A 19877-nucleotide genomic window follows, 5' to 3' on the forward strand; every position below is an offset into this window, starting at 1 on the left:
TAGAAATCGAAACAAAAGCTTATTCCACTCTCACTATGGCATTGCCAGAAAATATCTTTCATCAAGTGGGTAACATAAAGAGATGTGCTTCTTTATTTCAACATCTTCGTATGAGAAGTATGGGGAACACTGCTGAGAGTAAGAAAGTAATGCTCAAGTTTCAGTTTCGAAACTTTAATCTATTGAAGGGAGAAACAGTTGAAGAGATCATCACAAGGTTTATTCATTTAATTGCTGAAATGGACAAGATGAAATTGGAAATTTCTAAAACAGATAAAATTGACACTATTAAGAGTGTGCTTCCAAGTTCTTATTCAACATTTCTCATGGTCTTAAAAGAGAATGATTACTTCTTGAACGAAGATTTGACTGCACTTGAATTTTTACAAAAGATCGAAGCTAGAGAATATGATCTTAAGTGTCAAAATCTTCCAAGGAAAATCAAGATCCAGCTTTCTATGGTGGAAGTATGCCTCTTAGTTCATCAATTTCTCCAATCAATGCTTTTCTTACCCAAGCTGCAAGTGAAAAAGAATCAACTATGTTCAATGATCCAAAAGTTTGTTTCTATTCTGCTGGTAATTCTGGATTGTCTGGTGGTTCTGGAAGTTCAACTACTACTAATCCATTTGCTTCAACACCTAGTGTTAATATGAAGGAAGCTGAGCAAATCTTTGCTTTTCTGACAGCTTTCATGTCTTCATATGAAAACTTGGTGAGTAGTAAAATTGCCACAAGTGATTTAACTGATGAGGATTATGATCAGATAGATCCTGATGATTTGGAAATCATGGATTTAAAGTGGAACATGGCTATGATTGTCCGTAAGGTTAAAAGATTCATGCTGAGAACTGGTAAAGATCTTCCAGCTTTAAACAAGAAATTGGGCTTTGACAAATTGAAAGTAAAATGTTATAATTGTCAAGAATTTGGGCATTTCGCAAAGGAATGTGACAAACCAAAGAAAGAATACACTGGTTCTCGTGGTCAACATCAAAATACTTCTACACCACGAGGTAGTGATGCTGAAAAGAAACCATCCTCTTCTACAACACAAGCAATGTTAGCAGATGGTAATGATTGGTCACAACGGTTACTATGTAATGATGCTCAAGCAAATTTGGCTATTTTCGGATTACATAAAGATTGTCAAGATACAAGTGGGAGTGAGATGTCTTCTGATAATGATTCTGGATCTGATTATGATGACTCTTGCGACAAGCCTCCAACAGTATTTGCTTGCATGGCCAAAATCAATGAGGTTAGTCATTCTACCTCTGCTACTTCATCTGTTAAAGTATCATGCGTTGATTGTGAATCTAACAAACCTAAGTTAGAAGCTTTGAAAAGTCAAAATGATAATCTGGTAAGAGAAATTGCTTCTCTAAAGGATACTTATCGACAATCTCTTGAATCTCAAATGAGATCTCGAGAAAAGATTGAAGCATTATCGACAAGTAACCACGATCTCAAAGCTGAATTATCTATGAATATGACGATTAATGACCAAAAGTTTCAAGAAATTCTGAAACATCGTTCAAAGATAACCGAGCTTGAGAATGAGGTTCTTGAGTTGAAGAACAAACTGGGAAAGTTTAGGAATTCTTCTTTTCTGTTGAATGAAATTATTGAAGTATTTGGTAAACAAAAGGATTCTAAGAAAGGTATTGGTTTTGTTGAAGTTCCACCTCCATTTAACAATGATTACAAAATTAATCCTTTTGCTAGAAAAGAAGAAGATTTGATTGAGAAAGAAACAGTGATTTCTAAAAAACCTAAACTAGTTAACTCAGTAAAACCAGTTAAGACCCAAGTTGCTCCTCAAAAACCTCATGTTCAAAGTAAAAAGGTCTTTGTTGAGAATGATGATAAAGTGATTATCGAGGACGTGTTTGAACCTGAAATCATACACAAGAATAAGAACATCCCAAGTTCTAATCATATTCTTTGTGAACCTCAAGAATTTGAGGAAGCTGTGTATGGTTCATTCAAGTCTCACATGAAAAAGGAAGAACCGGTAAAAACTAAACCTGTAAAGGCAAAGAAGTCAGATAAACCAAAGATTTCTGATGAGGACTTAATGCGGTTTGTTAATCCTCCTAGTTCTAAGCCTTCACCTGTTAGAGTTTTTAAATTTAAAGGGATGGATACGATGTTCACAGAAAAAGATATTCCAATAATTATCATTAAACCTGAACTTATTGAGAGTGTCTTTATCAATGAAACGTAAAAAATTCAAGATCTTGAACGTCGATATGCTCAAGCGAAAACATCAGTTCCATCTGACCCATTGACTAAGGCAAAGCATGTTTTAAAACAAGCTAAGAAAATCAACTTTGTGAAGTCAACTGGGACAGACACAATGAAAAGTTTTTCAAATTGTTCTAATTTGAATTTTTACTTGAAAAAGAAATCTGAATTAACTGATGAGTTTGCTAAGAGCATGACCAAGAATGTGAGTCATCATCAAACTTCTGCATCATTCATTCCAACTACTTCACAACAACATCGTGTAGACATGCGAAGCTGTTTTCTTTGCAGTCAACTCGGTCATGTTGTGAGGGATTGTAATCAGAAGAGCTATCAGAATCTTCATCCTTTTATCAAGGACAACTCTAAATCAATTCCACTGGTAAAGGAGATTCTGAAACGACCTGCGTCGTATACTGATGACACTCATATTATGTTCTCTAATGTGAATCCACGGAAGGTTATTCATGTTAATGAGACACATGGTCAGGTTAAACCAAAGTTTGTCCCGCATGAGCCAATTTTTAGGAACACGAATTCAAACATTGTTCAAGCAGTTTACTTAAGACGAAAGTCTAGAAAGCCTGTAACTTATTCACAAGTGGTTGAACAACATTTGAACTCTGTTAAAGTTAATGATCAAAGAGAAAACCAAAAGGTGCCCAAGACTGAGGCCTGGGCTGCCTTTTTGAACTAATCATCTTTATTTTGTGCGTAGGGTTCATCCAGGAGTGTGTCAGGTGAAAACTGGATAATGGATAGTGGATGTTCTCGTCATATCACTGGGAATCTCGACCTATTAACCAACGTGAGGAATATTCAAGGGGGTTGTGTGGCATTTGCTGGGAATTCTGAGGGCATGATCACACAAGAGGGTGAAGTTTCAAATGGTCACATCACGTTTGAGAAAGTAAATTATTGTGATAAAGTAGATAATAACTTATTAAGTGTATCGTAGATTTGTGATAAAAAATACACAACGATATTCACTGACAAAGAATGTCTTATCTTAAAACCGGGTTATGTTATTCCCGAGGATATGGTTGTCATGCGGTCACCACGATCGAATGATATTTATGTCTTGAACATGAGCTCTAAGATATCCACATCAATCGAAACATGTTTTGTCTCGAAGGCAACCGAGAAAGACTCGATTCTATGGCATCGTAGAATGGGTCACATACATGTGAGAAAGATGAATTATTTGATGACTAATGATTTAGTGGAAGGTGTCTCGTTGAAGAATTTTAAATTATCCGATCACTGCGTTGCATGTAAAAAGGGCAAGCAGAAGAAGAAGACACATCCTTCTAAATTATTGAATTCCATTAATACTCCTCTAGAATGACATCATATGGATTTATTTGGTCCTGTGAATCGTGCGAGTATTTCTGGGGATTGGTATTGTCTTATGGTGACTAATGACTATTAGAGATACTCATGGGTGTTATTTATGAGTTCGAAAGATCAAACACCGGTTTTGGTACAAAACCTTATCACCAAGATCGAATCACTATACAAACAAAAGGTGAGGAGAATCCGAAGTAATAATGGTACAGAATTCAAAAACACTGTATTGGATTTCTTTTATGTTCAAAAAGGAATTCATCGAGAATATAGTGCACCTTATGTACCTCAACAAAATGGTGTTGCCGAACGAAAGAATCGAACCTTGATTGAAGCTGCACGTACAATGCTCGCTGATTCTAAGCTTCCCGTCCAATTCTGGAATGAGGAGGTGAATACAGCTTGCTATACTCTTAATCGGGTTCTAACAGTTAAAAGAATCAAAAAGACAAGCTATGAGTTATTGAATAATCGAAAACCTAACTTAAAGTATTTGGAACCTTTTGGGTGTCCGTGTACTATGTTGAAGAAGGAGGCGGGTAAATTTGAAGAAAAAGCTATCGAAGGGTATTTCTTGGGATATGCATCTCCAAAGAAAAGGGTATTTAACTTTACATCCGGTTGTGTTGAAGAGTGGTACCATGTGGACTGTCAAAAGTACACAACTCCTCCTCAAGGGAAAGGTCCCGATTGGATGTTTGACTACGATAGTTTATTTAATTCAGTTACTCCATCAACTGAACACATAGACGAAGACCTGGTTCGAGCATACTTTGAAGATCATTTGGCAATTCCGAGATTTTCAAGTTCTAATGATGTTGAAGCTCAACCTGAAGCTCCAACTGAGGAACCTCAAGTTGCTTCTCCAGTTTCTATCGATAATGTTTCCACTTCTTCTGATGATGATCAAGTTGACGATCAAGTTATTAACATTGACAGTGATAATGTTTCATCTCCTGAACTTGGTGAACATTACACTAACTTATTTGATAATGTTGTTGTTCCTGAGAATCCCACTCTTCGGATTCATGGCTATCATCCACAGGAAAACATCATTGGAGAACTTGATGTGGGCGTACGTACACGTCATCAAGTTGCTTCGTCAAGTGATAATAACATATTGTGTGCTTATACAGATTTACATTCATCGGGAATTGTAAATCTTGCTAAATTCACTTGATTTCTATCTCAAGTTGAGCCAACGATAGCTCGTAAGGCACTTGAAGATCCTTCTTAGGTAGAAGCTATGCAAGAGGAATTACAGCAATTTGCACGTTTGGGTGTTTGGGATTTAATAGACAAGCCTTCTAGAGTCAAGAAAGCGATTCCGACTAAGTGGGTATATAAGTGTAAGAAAGACGATCGAGATGTGATTGTCAGAAACAAGGCACGTCTAGTAGTGCAAGGGTTTCATCCGCAGGAGGGTATTGATTACACAGAGGTATATGCTCCAGTTGCAAGATTAGAATCGATTCGAATCTTCCTGGCATATGCAGCTTACAAGAATATCAAGGTCTACCAAATGGATGTTAAGAGTGCTTTTCTCGATGGTGAACTACACGAAGAGGTGTTTGTTCAGCAGCCACCTAGTTTTGAAGATCCTGAGTATCCGGACCGTGTTTACCGATTAAACAAGGCCTTGTATGGTCTACATCAAGCCCCGAGAGCTTGGTATGACACGCTCGCCGACCATCTGACTGATACTGGCTTCAAAAGAGGGACTGTCGACTGCACTCTATTTCATAAAACTGTTGGTGATGATCTTCTCGTAGTCCAGATTTATGTTGATGATATTATTTTTGGGTCCACAAATGACACATTGTGTAAGGAGTTCGAGAAGTCCAAGCAAACAAAGTTCGAGATGAGTTCGATGGGAGAGATGAATTTCTTTTTAGGGCTGCAGGTTCACCAGTCTGCTAACGGAATATTCATTCACCAGACTAAGTATGTGAACGACGTCTTGAGCCGATTCAAGATTTCTGCCGGAAAAATCCCTTCTACTCATCTCCCCGTGGGTCACAATTTATCACCGGATGAATTGGAGGATACCGTTGATCCTACCCTCTATCGTGCCATGATCGGTTCTTTGATGTATCTAACGGCTTCTCGCCTTGATATTATGTTTGCTGTTTGTCTTTGTGCTAGGTATCAAGCAAGTCCACGAGTGACTCACCTAGCTGCAGTCAAGAGAATTCTTCAGTATTTGAGGGGAAATCCAGACATCGGTTTGTGGTACCTCAAGGATGATACTTTCGATCTTACTGCTTATTCAGATTTGGACTATGGAGGTTGCAAGATCAACTTCAAATCAACGGCAGCAGGATGTCAATTCTTAGGAAATCGACTTATTTCCTGGCAGTGTAAGAAGCAGACAACGGTCTCCACTTCAACCGCCGAAGCTGAGCATGTTGCAGCCTCAAGTTGTTGTTCCCAGGTTTTGTGGATACAACAACATCTCCGCGACTACGGTTTGAAGTTTCTTACTACTCCTATTCTGATTGATAATTCTGCTGTAATTTCTATCACAAAGAATCTCGTACAACATTCGAAAACAAAACATATCGAAATTCGATATCACTTTATACGGGATTGCTTTGAGAAGAAGTTGATTGACCTTGAGAAAGTACATACTGACTTTCAGAAAGCCGATCTGTTTACCAAAGCTTTTGACAAAACACGTTTTAAATTTTTGCTTGGTTTAAACGGATTGAAGACCCCCGCTGATATCCTTAAACAAGGATAACTATCTTTATTTTCTGTTAATTTTTCTTTTAAAATTTATTTTGGTTTTAGGGGGTGAAAATTTAGAAAATACAAAAAGATTGTGTTTTTCGTTTGTATAGATAAAACTCAAAAACATTAGAAAATTCAGAAAAATCAAAAATACTGTTATTTCTTTAATATTTTCCTTTAAAACATTTCTTGAAAAACCAAATACATTTTAAAATCTGAAAATACAAAAAGAATGTACTTTTCAGTTTGTACAGAAAAATCCGAAAATACAAAAAGAATATGAAGTTTATTTTGTTTATAAGAATATTGAAAAAGACAAAAATATTGTGTTTTTAAAGTATGTAAAGAGAAAAACCAAAAAGATTTTTGCATACGTTTGCTGAAAATTATGTCAATTATCTACATTTGACGGACATGTACGTGTATATGTTTGGTCCTGATATTTACTTATAAATGTTCAGGTTAGCCATTTACCTGATAATGGAAAATAGTTGGGGCGTTCGTTATGCGTTTTTAGATTATTTTCTCGCTGAAAATTATGTCGGTTATTTAAGTTTGTGAAGCATGCTTGCATGTTTTGGTCCTATTATTCACTTGTTGGATTGATAGAACAGCCATTTATTTATTGACTTAAGTTAACTGGGTCGATTAAATTTATTTTTATTTTGTTTTATGCTCCTCAATTTTATTTTTTTTGAAGAAAAAAGAGAAAATGATAGCACATTGATTATCTTGACCCCAAGTCCAGCAAGAAGTAAGCTTAAAAGACTGTGTGCTTAATTGCATTGGTGCATTGGTAGGTCTTAAAACAACCTAGTAGAGTAAAGTATGTGATATAAACATAAAGAAACGCCAAATTGAAAGGGGTGTTAGTCTCTAGCAAAAGTCTCGGTGAGGATGGCAGAAATGTAATAACCAGACATACTCAAGCCTTATAGTTGTTGATTACCAAAAATATAATAAAGCAAATAACAAGCGTTAGGATTCTGGACACTGCGAGTCTTTATGCGGCTTAATCATCTAGGTATTCATATGCATGAATATTTCATTCGCTTTCTAGAGCAAACCCAAAGTCATTAAACTTGATCACTGCTGTACTTAGTACAAACTTCCAAATTACTGACTTGATCAAAATCTGCTGTTAGTCATACATTTGTTCTTCCCTTGCGCGCGTCTTAATACCATTAAGAAACAGACCCCAGGGGATACAATATATGTAAGCCGACAGATGGACTCGTGCATTCTCACTCACAGTAAAGGAAACTTGATGCATTGCTCAAAATTTCTAAATTGGTATCAAAATTTTTGATCAATACTATAATGGTTTAAGTCAAGTTGGGGTGTTTTGGCAAAAATCAAATTAAGCTTGAACCGAGATTAGAGGCTGATAGTTTCTGATATTTTGTGCTATAATTGAACCAATTAATCATATCACAAAAACACTTGAAAATTTGTTATTAGATTTAAGTGGACAACAATACCAATGACCGACTTAACGCCAGTCATAATATCGCTGAAATATAAAACTGTGATGGAATAGCAACTTGGTCAATATGATTCTCTGCTCAAACTCAACAAAAACACAAAAATATGTATTGCTTTTGTTAAAATCATAGAAAAACACAAAAAGATTGTTCAATTTTTTAAATGTTCGGATATTTCTTTGTACATACATTCTTTAAAAAATTTTTTTACAAAATACCAAAAAGATTTTATTTTTCTTTCTTTATAAATTATTTAATGGCTTTAAGTTATGTTTCGTAAAAATGAAATGTCTTTTAAGGTATTTAGTTATCGGGATAAAACGGTTCTCGGTAATGTTTTTAAGTTAAAAGATTATTTAATTCATTTAATTATTTAATTTAAAATTAAATAAAGTGTTTAATTTGTTAACACTAAGTCGTTAATTATGGATAACGAACTAGGTGATTCTTTAGCGAACTGACTTCCAGTTCGCTCACCTAATTCGCTTCCGCACTCTGTAACGAATCATCCCTCTTCGTTATACATATTTAACGAATCAAGACACGAATCATGTCTTGTTCGCTACCCTTAAGTTAACGAACTGAGTTAGCGAATGAGCTAATTCATTTATTTTAAATCCATACAAATCGCTTGATTCGTACAACTTGTACCTCGGGTTGCGTGCAAGGCTATAAAAGACAAGAAACACGAACAGTCCTTCACTGTTCGTCTTCTTCCTTCACTCTAAAGACACCCTATTCAAATTTTCTTTGAAATCTCAACATTCACATTTCGATATTTCTAAGATATATTTGGATTTCTCAGGTATAGATGAACACGGCGATATGTTTTTCGTCAAAAATGATTGTGTATTTATGGTTAAATTATGAACTTTTGTGTTTAAGGGTTTTACGAGTGTATAAACCCATTTGATTTATGATTTGTTATGGTGAACTTGATTATTTATGACTTAATGTGATCGGAATGCTATTCCGATACCCTTGGTGGACTTTAATCGACATTTGATTATCGTTTGTTGGGTTAATTATGTATTCATGCTCTCGGTGTTTATGTTTGGTTCGTTTAACCTCAGTATCTCTGGGTTTTGAGTCTCAATCTCATCACCATGAGCTTCATTGTGTGTTTCCGAGCTCAACATGTTCATTGTTTTGATGATTCAACGATAGTTATGAACTAATTGCTTATGGATTCATATTGTTGACTATCTGTGTTCATCTTAATTTTGACCTTGACTATGAGGAGTCAAAGATTAAGTCTATTTAATGGACAATTCATTCTAACGAAGAATGGAGTTCACAAATCAGATGTTGATTCGTTAAAATTATAACGATACTAGATCCTTAGTTCGTCAATTTGAATAGTAATTCGCTAAGGCTACTTCGTTGGCTTATTTACCTGATAGCGAATCACACAATTCGTTATTGAATTGTAACGAATCAGTGGGATATTTAACAAATGACATTTAATATTAATTAAATTTAAAAGTCACGTAATTTAACTAAAGTATTTAAATCGTCTAAACGTGTAAATAGATTAAATACACATATCTTTTATCATTGAATACATTCCATCTATAAAATAATCTGACATATTTTGATGTTTAATATATTTTACGTCTTCTATATTCGTTTTTATGTATACAGTAATCATGGCTGATCAACAAAAGTAACCACCACAACAAGCACAACAAGACGATGTTATTCTACTCCCATTTGACTAGAAACACAATATCTGTTCTTATGTGAATCAAGATGTTATAGATGTGGCTGTGTTTGGGGATATGTTGGCCTTCTTCCGACGTTCAAAGATACACTATGCCATAACCGCGAGACCTAAAGTGTATCTAAGTATTATCAGGCAATTTTGGAACACAGCTGAATATGTTGAAGAGGACAAAAACATTCGAGCAACAATCAATCAAACTCAGATTACAATTGATGTTGAGGTCATTCTTCGTGTACTTCAATTTGACGATAATGATGATAACCCAAGTGAATTTGACAGGCCGTTGGTTAGAGGAACCGAAATAACCCAACCTGTTTTGATTATCGGTTATAGATAAAACCAAACCGAACCGATGTTAGCTCACCCCTAACAGAAACTGTATGCAATTATACTCTGAACTCAACGGTTCACCCACCAGTTTTCTAAGACTAACGCAAATCAACACAAAATAGAAACAAATTCTAAAGGCGGACGGTATACCTTCCAATTGCAGACAAATTAAATGGTTCACTCAACACAGTTGTATACACATTTATTTATTATTTTTAATATATATATATATATATATATATATATACTCTGATAAAAATATAACTAAATAATACATATTATGTTATATTCTAAATCATAATTGAAAAAAAAACAATAAATACACATAAATTAAATAAAATCCTAGAGCTTTAGAAACAGAGCTCGAAACGAGTCAACGATATACCTTTCGGATTGCAGACACGTCTTCTCCAACTGCTCAAACAAAACCCTAGCAGCTCGCAACGTCCGCTTCACCGCGCAAATCTCTCTAATCGAAAGCAACTGCCCGGCCAACGACGACTCAACGAGCTCCGAAACATCCTCAATTCCCGACAAATCCGGCGGGAAATGAAGCAAAACCGCAGCAGATGTTTGATCCAACAGCCTCCGGGTCTCCTCGGGGCTCCGGCCAATAGGAAGCAGCCCGTTCTGGCTGCGGATAGGCCCATGGTGGTGTAGGTGAATGCGGAGAGTTGAGTGCAGATGGATGGCCATTCGAGGATGCTTAGGGTCTCGTGTTGGAGTGAGTCGTTGAGTTTGGCTGAGCATTTGAGTGAACGGGTGGTGGTGGTTTAACTAGAGATCTCTGGTTAACTCATAACACATAGCCTTATGAAAACTCGGATTTGTGGATTTGTGACATTTGTAAGTTGTAACAAGTTGATCAAGATTAAATATTCATGCTCTAATATGACAGTAGTGTTAAGTTACATAGACATTTGATGTAAAATTGTAAATATACACAACAAATGTATACAAGGTTTGCACTTCTTCTATGATTACATTGCTAAAATTGAAACTTTATCGACTTTAAAGGTTGATTTTAAAACTTTTTTTATTGGCTATCTACCATGGTTTGTGTTGCCATTTGTCAATCTAATATTGGTTTCACAAAAATAAAAAAGAAAATAAAAGCAACAATCTGATCATTTTGAACGTCGCTTGAATGGCATAGGTCATGACCCAAAAATTTTCAAGTTTGTTCAACTTCATGTCACTTGTCTAAATTCGGTTGGTATACAGGTTTACATTTCTTTTTTACTTTTTTCTTAACTACTACTTTTCCCCTATCAATTTAAATACTAAAACCTTGTAATATTTAAACTAAAATAAAAAAAAAACTAAATACAAAACATTTCTTATTTTTATTTTCTTGTGAACATCCCGATATTAATATTATTGAAAACGGTAGTTTACTCTTGAAAATAATAATAATAATAATAATAATAATAATAATAATAATAATAATTTTGTTATGAACATTTAATTAAAAGTTAGTTATATAAAAGGCTATGAATGTAAATATAGCATTAACAAATAAAATTAACTAAAATAAAAATATCATTTCGTGAGAACCGATCTTGATCTGTTGGTTCAATAATATATTTGGATCAAACTTTCAAATTTTCCAACCTTATCCGCTATAAACTAACCATCGAAATTTGAAAGAATCGGGATCACAAAGATATCCATCCGGCTTATTTATATCAACCCACGAACCCACCGCAAATTATATACTCAGGAGATGCGATCATAATCTGTCGCCTCTCAGCTCTGTTCCGACTTAAACCACGTCTGGTAATCTGCCGCCACGCCGTCTGCTAACTTCGTCGCCTCCGTTATTGAACTATCGCTACCGTCTCGCCCTTTTTCCATCCTAATTTTGAGGTAACATTCACGACATTTGTTCTCGTTATGACGATGCCTAAATACGAGTCCCGATCTGCACTACTTGATTGTTCCGGCGACTGAATCGTTTTAAAAATGGAAGTTATATATTTTGCTTGGAAAATAGTAATAAAAGTAATAGAATTCTTTTGTTTAGTTGGTTTTGCGTATAATCTTGTTCCACATGCACACACCAGTAAGTGATTATTAAACTAATTGTTGGATGCACCATAGTGTTGCATGTATATATACTTATTTTAACCGACTATAAAATCTAAGAGGCTAAATTTTAATGTGTTATCGTAGGGAATATAATAATGAGTTATTTTAGCCTCTTAAATTTTATATTCTGTTTAAAATAAGTATGTGTACATGCAACACTATGGTGCATCCAAACAATTAGTTTAATAATCACTTACTGGGAGTTTGAGCCATAACATAAACAATTTGCATGAGTATTGATGTGTGCATGTGGAACAAGATTATAAGCAAAACCAACTAAACAAAAGAATTCTATTAGTTTTATTACTATTTACCAAGCAAAATATATAACTTCCATTTTTAAAACGATACAGTCGCCGGAACAATCAAGTAGTGCAGCTCGAGACTCGTATTTAGGCATCGTCATAACGAGAACAAATGTCGTGAATGTCACCTCAAAATTAGGATGAAAAAGGGCGAGACGGCAGCGATAGTTCAATAACGGAGGCGTCGAAGTCAGCAGACGGCGTGGCGGCAGATTACCAGACGTGGTTTAAGTCGGAACAGAGCTGAGAGGCGACAGATTATGATCGCATCTCCTGAGTATATAATTTGCGGTGGGTTCGTGGGTTGATATAAATAAGCCGGATGGATATCTTTGTGATCCCGATTCTTTCAAATTTCGATGGTTAGTTTATAGCGGATAAGGTTGGAAAATTTGAAAGTTTGATCCAAATATATTATTGAACCAACCGATCAAGATCGGTTCTCACGAAATGATATTTTTATTTTAGTTAATTTTATTTGATAATGCTACATTTACATTCATAGCCTTTTATATAACTAACTTTTAATTAAACGTTCATAACAATATTATTATTATTATTTTCAAGAGTATTACAACTCTACCTCCTTAAAAAAATTTCGACCTCAAAATTGCGAAGCATAGATGACAGTAAGTACAGATAGCTAAAAGATATGAGACATAACTTTAACTTCTTAAATCACATATGAGAACTTGTATCACACCAAAACATAAGACTTCCATGCCATGACAAATAAACGGAAAATGTAACTTAACAAAATCCAGTTCAAACGAAATCATATCCAAATAAACGAAATACAGAGTACTAAGACGGAAACAAATACAAAAATTAGGAACGGATCTGCCAAAGAACTTTATCGAAGGGAACTAATTTTCTTCCGCGGGTCTAGCATTCTCCCCGGTATTAGCTCTAGGGTTAATTCATTTTGGGTTAATGATACCAGGAATAATGGGTGTACGTGGACTAGCTAGTTGTGTACCAGTCTGTTCTGTTTAGGCTTGTGGGTGCTTTCGTCTCACTTGACTTTGAGTTATTGATATGTGTAGTCACGTGGTTTGATGTGTGTATATGTTATGATATGTTTTTTTATGCTTCCGTATGCATTTGATTATGTTCTGGCCAAGTGTCAGATCATACCTCCGAATTTTATTAAATATATGTTTCGGTAAAAAGGTTGATTTCGAGTTTGAAATGAAGTCCGTATATTTATTTTCCTTCGTCCATCTTTACCTATACTACTGTTTTTTCCGTTACTGGGCAATTTTTGGCTCAGCCCTATTTTTCTTTGTTGTGTTTTTCTTATTTGTTTACAGGTAATCTGAGACTCGGGGAAGTTAGTGATGAGAGAGATTAATAAAGTTCAAGTTTTTAAAAGTTAATTCATTTTGGGTTAATGATATCACTTAGGTTGCTTGATTTCTGTGGTAATTTGGATTGATGCTTTGGTTTGATATCTGTATTAGTGACACGTCAGCCTGTTCCAGATTAGAGTGTTACGGTATATATTTATGTATAAAATAAATACAGGAGATAAATTTTTTTTCCTATATTGAATAAAATAACTTTCAGTTATTAAATTAATAATTTATAATATTATTATTTTTTGATAGAATAAGATAACCACACCCTACTGTTTATTTAATAAAAACTTAGGTTGGGTTGGGTTGTGTTATAAACGTCGTGTAAATATTTGAATTAGATTAAGTTGTGTAGGCGGAGGAAAGAGATATTACTTTTTAATAAAATATTAAAAAAGTTAGATTGTGTTAAATCACCAATAAAAGTAGTCTTAGATGAACTCCGGCTACTTTTGTTCAAGGCACGTGTTCAAAGCTCGAGATTGCGACACATAGGTTGTTGCCATTGGTGAATATGTATATGTTTTTTTGTGATATGACATAAATTCTTTAGATGGTTTTATGTTTGCTATAAAAACACACACCCATCTTCAATTGCTAATGGCAACAATAAGCAACATGCTTCTACAGACTATCTAGTGTTTAAATGCCAACACAAAAAGTTATTAGTTTGGGATTCAAACCAGTCGATTATGACTATTTGGACAGCCTGCCTGAAAAATGAAACTTGGGACCAACTGCTTTAACTTTAGAATGCACCAACTTATTTATTTGTTATTTCTTTTTGTATTTTGTTTGTGTATAATATTTATGATTATAAGATTTTGAATACAAATTCTAGAAGTTTAAAAAAGACAATATATGCCCATAACTCCACAAGACAATGTAACAAATATAGTTTTTATTGTATTTGTTTATATAATTCCAAATCAAACCTACACATACAATTACTATTGGCAAGAGTAGGATTAAAATTCATAATCTCCAGGGCCAAGAAAACAGACATTTTAGCATTCCAGCATATACATATTTACTACATACAATTACCACAACAGCCACCACTTTATGTTGCAAATAAACTATCCGAACATCAATCCCATGCACGCCACAAACTCGGGCCGGGTTCATCTAAACAACAAACATTTGATTTCTAAAAGCCTAAACAAACCCAAACGAATCTCGGGTTCTCTCCATTTCAGGAGGTGGGGTAGATATGTAAATTAGTACGGACGCAGCAGGGGTTAATTAATATATGGTCACATCAGATGCGAGTCGTAGCTGTCAAAATGTGAGTCGGGAATAATAACCAGAGGCAGCTTGTCTATGTACATGAACAATCTTTTCAGATTCTCTCTTGTTATTGTGGCCATGTCAATTGTTTCATTATAGTCAACATACACCCACAGCTCACTCGAGTCAACTCTCTTCAGGCTGACCCGACAAAACGGGCATGATAGGGATCTTGTACGCCTGCCATAAAGTAATTGTATTGTGTAAGAACTAAGAAAGATGAAATGTTTATGTTTCGGGACAATAATAAAAACACTTTTTGTTCATTCTTTATATATAAATAACTAAATCAAAGCAACATGCTTAACCAAAGAGTGAAACAAAAATATAACAATAAGGTTATTAGGAGGCTCAAATTCGTAATCTAAAGTATTCTACGGCATCTAGTCAAGATCATAAAATTGGTTATTATGTTAAATTAGTTGGTGTATACTGTATAGAACATAAACATTTAACCTCACATCAAACAATCAGTATTTACTAGCTCGCAAGCGTTTATCATCCTCAATCCACAAACTGAAAATACATTGAAGTTTGCATATCATTCACCCAACAATGACATCTAGAATCAATACCAAGCAAATGTTGGACGTAATTTCCATCTTAATAAGCCTGTCACGTGTAGGTGACCGGGTTGGACCTATTGGATCGTGGGATTCATTAATATGTAATGGGTTTATGGGGTTACAATTAGGGTTTATTATATTTGGTAATGTCTTATAACATATACTATATTTCTATTTAGAAAATGCACTACAATAACTTTTTTATTTTTAATTCCATGCCAAGAAACTGTAACCTTTTGAAGATCTACAAATAACAAGCTTATAACAGCTAAGGAACCATGCCCATCTTCATATATTGTTTTTGAAGTTGCACAGGTTCACAAGGACTCCTTACAACCCCTCTGGATTTGTTTAACAGATATGGATGTTAAGATTCATTTCCAAACTCAATAATCTTTCATATGGAGGATGATTAACGTGAAGTAGATACCTTCTACATTCGCATGTGATAACACGCCCTTCATCTTTCTTGCTGCCAATCAAAGAAACATTCATCACATTAACATCACCAGTGTATGGCTGTGATTTGAAGGTTGGGTCGACAAATTTAACCAAGAATTGAATTTGGTGTTGGTGTTGGTGTTGGGAGGATTCTCCAAGAACTTAATTTAGTTCTTGGTTATATATGCCAACTCAGCCTTCCAGTCACAACCACACCAATGGGGATGCAGATGTGATAAATATTTCTCTGATTGGAATCTAGAAAAGGAAAGGACATGTTCCCACACGGGAACAGAGAAAGTGCATACTTAACGGTCAATCATCCTCTATGAGAAAGATTACAAATTCGGAAATGAATCCAAGCAATCCATGTTGGTTAAAATGAATTTCAGAGGGGTTGTGAGGAATACTCATGGGCGTGTGCTAACATCAAAAACAAGAAATAAGATGAGTAAGGCTCTAGTTGTTATAAGCTTGTCTTTAGTAGATTTTAAAAAGGTTAAAGTATCATGGTGAAACATTACAAGGATGTAAAATTCAAGCATATTATAAAGAAGAAAATTTCAATTACTGGTTGAAGATAGAAGGTCATACCAGTCATTATAGCAACTTGAGCACATGGCGTGGTTACATTTAGGTAAAACGAGTTTGCTGTTCATCTCCATGCAAATACCACATTCTTCTTCACGTTCAATATCAATAGCAGAACGATGATTAAAATCTCCATCTTCTCGTTTTCTATATCTTTCCATGCATACTTTCTTTTGTTTTCTTTCTTCCGAATCAGTCACACCACTTTGAAGATGCATTAAAGATGGATATATGATACCTATTCATTACATCATCCTAAATATCAACACCATTGAAACAATAACAAAAATAATATAATAAAGGATCCAGTGATCCAATAATCCCCTCTTAGGACCAACTAGGCCTTTCAACATAATATTAGTGAATTAATCAACTATTCTCAACAAGTCATTTGATATATAGCACCAAATTCTTAGCTCATATGAAAACATTATCTTAAGAGAATTATATCGTGTAGTCCTGTAAACGAACCGAACATTTAGTGAGCCGTTCAACAGGAAGCTCGTTTTCTTTATAAACAATACATTTTAGTCATTTAGTTAAACGAATGGACATCAATACATCTTATCCGTTCATATATAGTCATGAACGTTCGCTCGTTTATGTTCTTTAGTTTGTGTTTGTTCATTTGTGTATGCATTGAAGTTGTTAAGTCCATTACAATTTAGTCTAGTTTTAATAAATCAAAACATCACCTAGTATAATTTAGTCTAGTTTTATCATCTTCTAAGACCCAACAGGTTGATATTCACGCTTATTTATAATTGGCTAATTGGTGTTTGCTCAGTTATGTTCGTTTATATTAGTCCATCAATTTTCAGTTATATTTGTCGGTGCATGCTATTACGTTTATCTTCTTAATGAACGAACAAGAACAAGAAAACCTTGTTTGTTTAACTGCTCGTGTTTGATCATTGTTCGGTTAAAGTAAAACGAGCGAACACGAACAGGCCCTGTCTGTGTTCTTTCAGTTCGTTTACAGGCCTAATATTTTGCACAGTTGAATTCGGAACAATGAAATAAGCCAACATTTGAATCAAGAATTCATGTTTGACTTATACAGAGATAGTCAAACCGTTTGGGCCTTTGGATCTTACCATAGAATTCTCTTATGCTTGCCTTCCTTTCGTGTGTAGACATGGTGGTCGTGCCATCTTCATAAACCTGTAATATGTGCAAGTCGGAAACCTTATCACTGGATATTATTTACCGAATCCTAGAAATAATGAATATACCCTAACAAGTTTGACTTTTTGACCTGAAAAATGAGAATCCTCAAGAGTCCAAGCGCACCCGCGAGATGGTAATCCGACCATTGAACAAAGAAAAGAAAAAACTGTGCAACCGGGCTGTACGACATCCTCATCTGCACACACGCACCATCATACTCCCTTGGAAAATCAGATGCCCTGCATCATCATACATCAAACATACATAACAATCACATCATCATCATCATCATAAAAGTCTTGCAAAAAGATCATCTTCAATCTTGATTAGACCTCAAAAGTCAAAGTGTATATCTTTTCTACACTAACTGGATTCAAAAGCTCACGTTCTTGGTGTCAACCTCACTCTTTCACAATATACATAAATGTGTGGGTTATATATGTGTCCCTGTGTGTTTTTGAATCTACTCAATAATACTTATCAAGTTTTTAAGGTTTTTCACTGTGTTCATGGGCAAAGCTTCAACCCCCCACCCCTTTTATGCTGTGTAAATTTACGTATTTTCATTCGGAAAAATAATTTTATGCGTATTAAGCCCGGGCCCACCGAAGCAGGGTGCATAAGTTTCAACCCCCCGGTACCCCTAAATTGGCCAACATAGGATCAATATTAATCAATATAAGTTATAAGAAATTAATCTAAATAAAAAAAAACTTGAATTTCAAAATTGGGAGTGAAAATTAATTAAGGGTATTAAATTAAAAAAATTGAATACCCAAAAAAAAGATACCTTTATCGCTAATAGAAGCAACGACTAAAGTCAAAATCAAATACACAATTTACATGTAAAAAATCAAGAAGAAGAATTGAAAGAAAGTGTTGGGGGATTATTCTTACAGGGTATTAGCGTGTTGAAGATCAGCTTCAAGAATTTTGAGGGAATCCTTGAACGATTTTCTCATCGATCTCAATAATATTAATATTAATATTAATATTAATTTCTTCTTCTTCTTCTTCTTCTTGTTAGGCAAATAATTCACACACCATCTGATTCTCTCTCTCTCTCTCTATATGTATGTATATAGAATTAGTGGTAAGCTGTTGTTCGTCTCTGTTCTCCAGAGAACTGAAAAAGAAGGTGGAGAAGAACAACAACTGTGTCACTCTCAAGCTGACACGTGGACAACAACCTCCTTTATATTTCTATAAACATTTCTTTTTCTTTTTATTGGATGTATGTAGTGGTCATTATTATAATAATACTAATATTAATATAATAATACCAACTGGATTAAAGTGGTGATTGACGGTGGTTTAACAAGAAGCAAAGTATCCCTTTTTCCACTAGCTGGGTGTCTTTGTGATGCGACGGAGTATGCACGCAAACATGAGTAGTGACCTCACAACCGTACGTAAACCGTTTCAACCTGACACTTTTCTAACCTAAAATTTGTTTTGACGTGGCCCCTTTTGACCTAAACCTGTCTTAACCAACCTGAACAATATCAACCTTTTTTGTATCACCCGTTCCAACGTTAACCCTCTTAGACCCATGACCCGAACTCACCGACCCGACCCGTTTGCCGGTCCTTACAGGCAATCACGTAACATGTTAAGTTTTTAAAATGAAAAAAATATAGCAATATCATACTCAAATTAAAGAGAATAAAATGTTTGTTTTTATAGAATAATATTTCTAAAAATATATTTACGTGTAAAAAAGTTATTATCGTTTAAACGTCCTGAAGGTAGTTGATTTAAAATAATATGTAAATATGTAACTGTTTTATAAATTAACAAAATAATATTGAAGTTAAGGAACAAACTTGTAACTATTTTTAAATGAATTAAAATCAAACATACAAGATGGTGGGTAGAGACCAAACTGTCCTAAAAATCTAATAATTTTATGATCCTTTGTTGTACCTAAATAAACAAGTTTGATATCTATTAAAAATAAAGATGTCTCTAACTCATGCTTTATATATAATATATATTATTGAGTTGTATAAGTTTTTTTTTAAAACATTATTTTAACACTGCAAACACTCATCCAAAAACACTATTAACAAGGAAAACCAACTAGTATAGGAACTCACTTGAGTAATATTTCAAACATAAAAACATAAGATCTCAAGTCTTAATCGTCACTCTCATCATCTCATGTCATTAAATCAGTTCAATAACATTATTTT

The 19877-nt window shown here is 34.6% G+C and overlaps 1 protein-coding gene across 1 annotated transcript; it reads right to left on the bottom strand.

Moving 5' to 3' along the window:
* Positions 1–14517: 14517 nt before the first annotated feature.
* Positions 14518–18723, bottom strand: LOC143557048 (E3 ubiquitin-protein ligase AIRP2-like). The gene is made up of 5 exons (XM_077046217.1): positions 18580–18723; positions 17771–17921; positions 17610–17676; positions 16516–16750; positions 14518–15094 (listed from the first exon to the last, which is right to left on the bottom strand). Exons 1-5 carry the CDS (start codon positions 18642–18644, stop codon positions 14881–14883), a joined length of 732 nt encoding a protein of 243 aa, XP_076902332.1. The 5' UTR covers positions 18645–18723; the 3' UTR covers positions 14518–14880.
* Positions 18724–19877: the final 1154 nt, after the last annotated feature.

Source organism: Bidens hawaiensis, unplaced genomic scaffold (genome assembly GCF_021521415.1).
Source record: "Bidens hawaiensis isolate Kalapana, Puna unplaced genomic scaffold, B.hawaiensis_p1.1 tig00018784_1, whole genome shotgun sequence".
In the NCBI taxonomy this organism is placed as follows: domain Eukaryota; kingdom Viridiplantae; phylum Streptophyta; class Magnoliopsida; order Asterales; family Asteraceae; genus Bidens; species Bidens hawaiensis.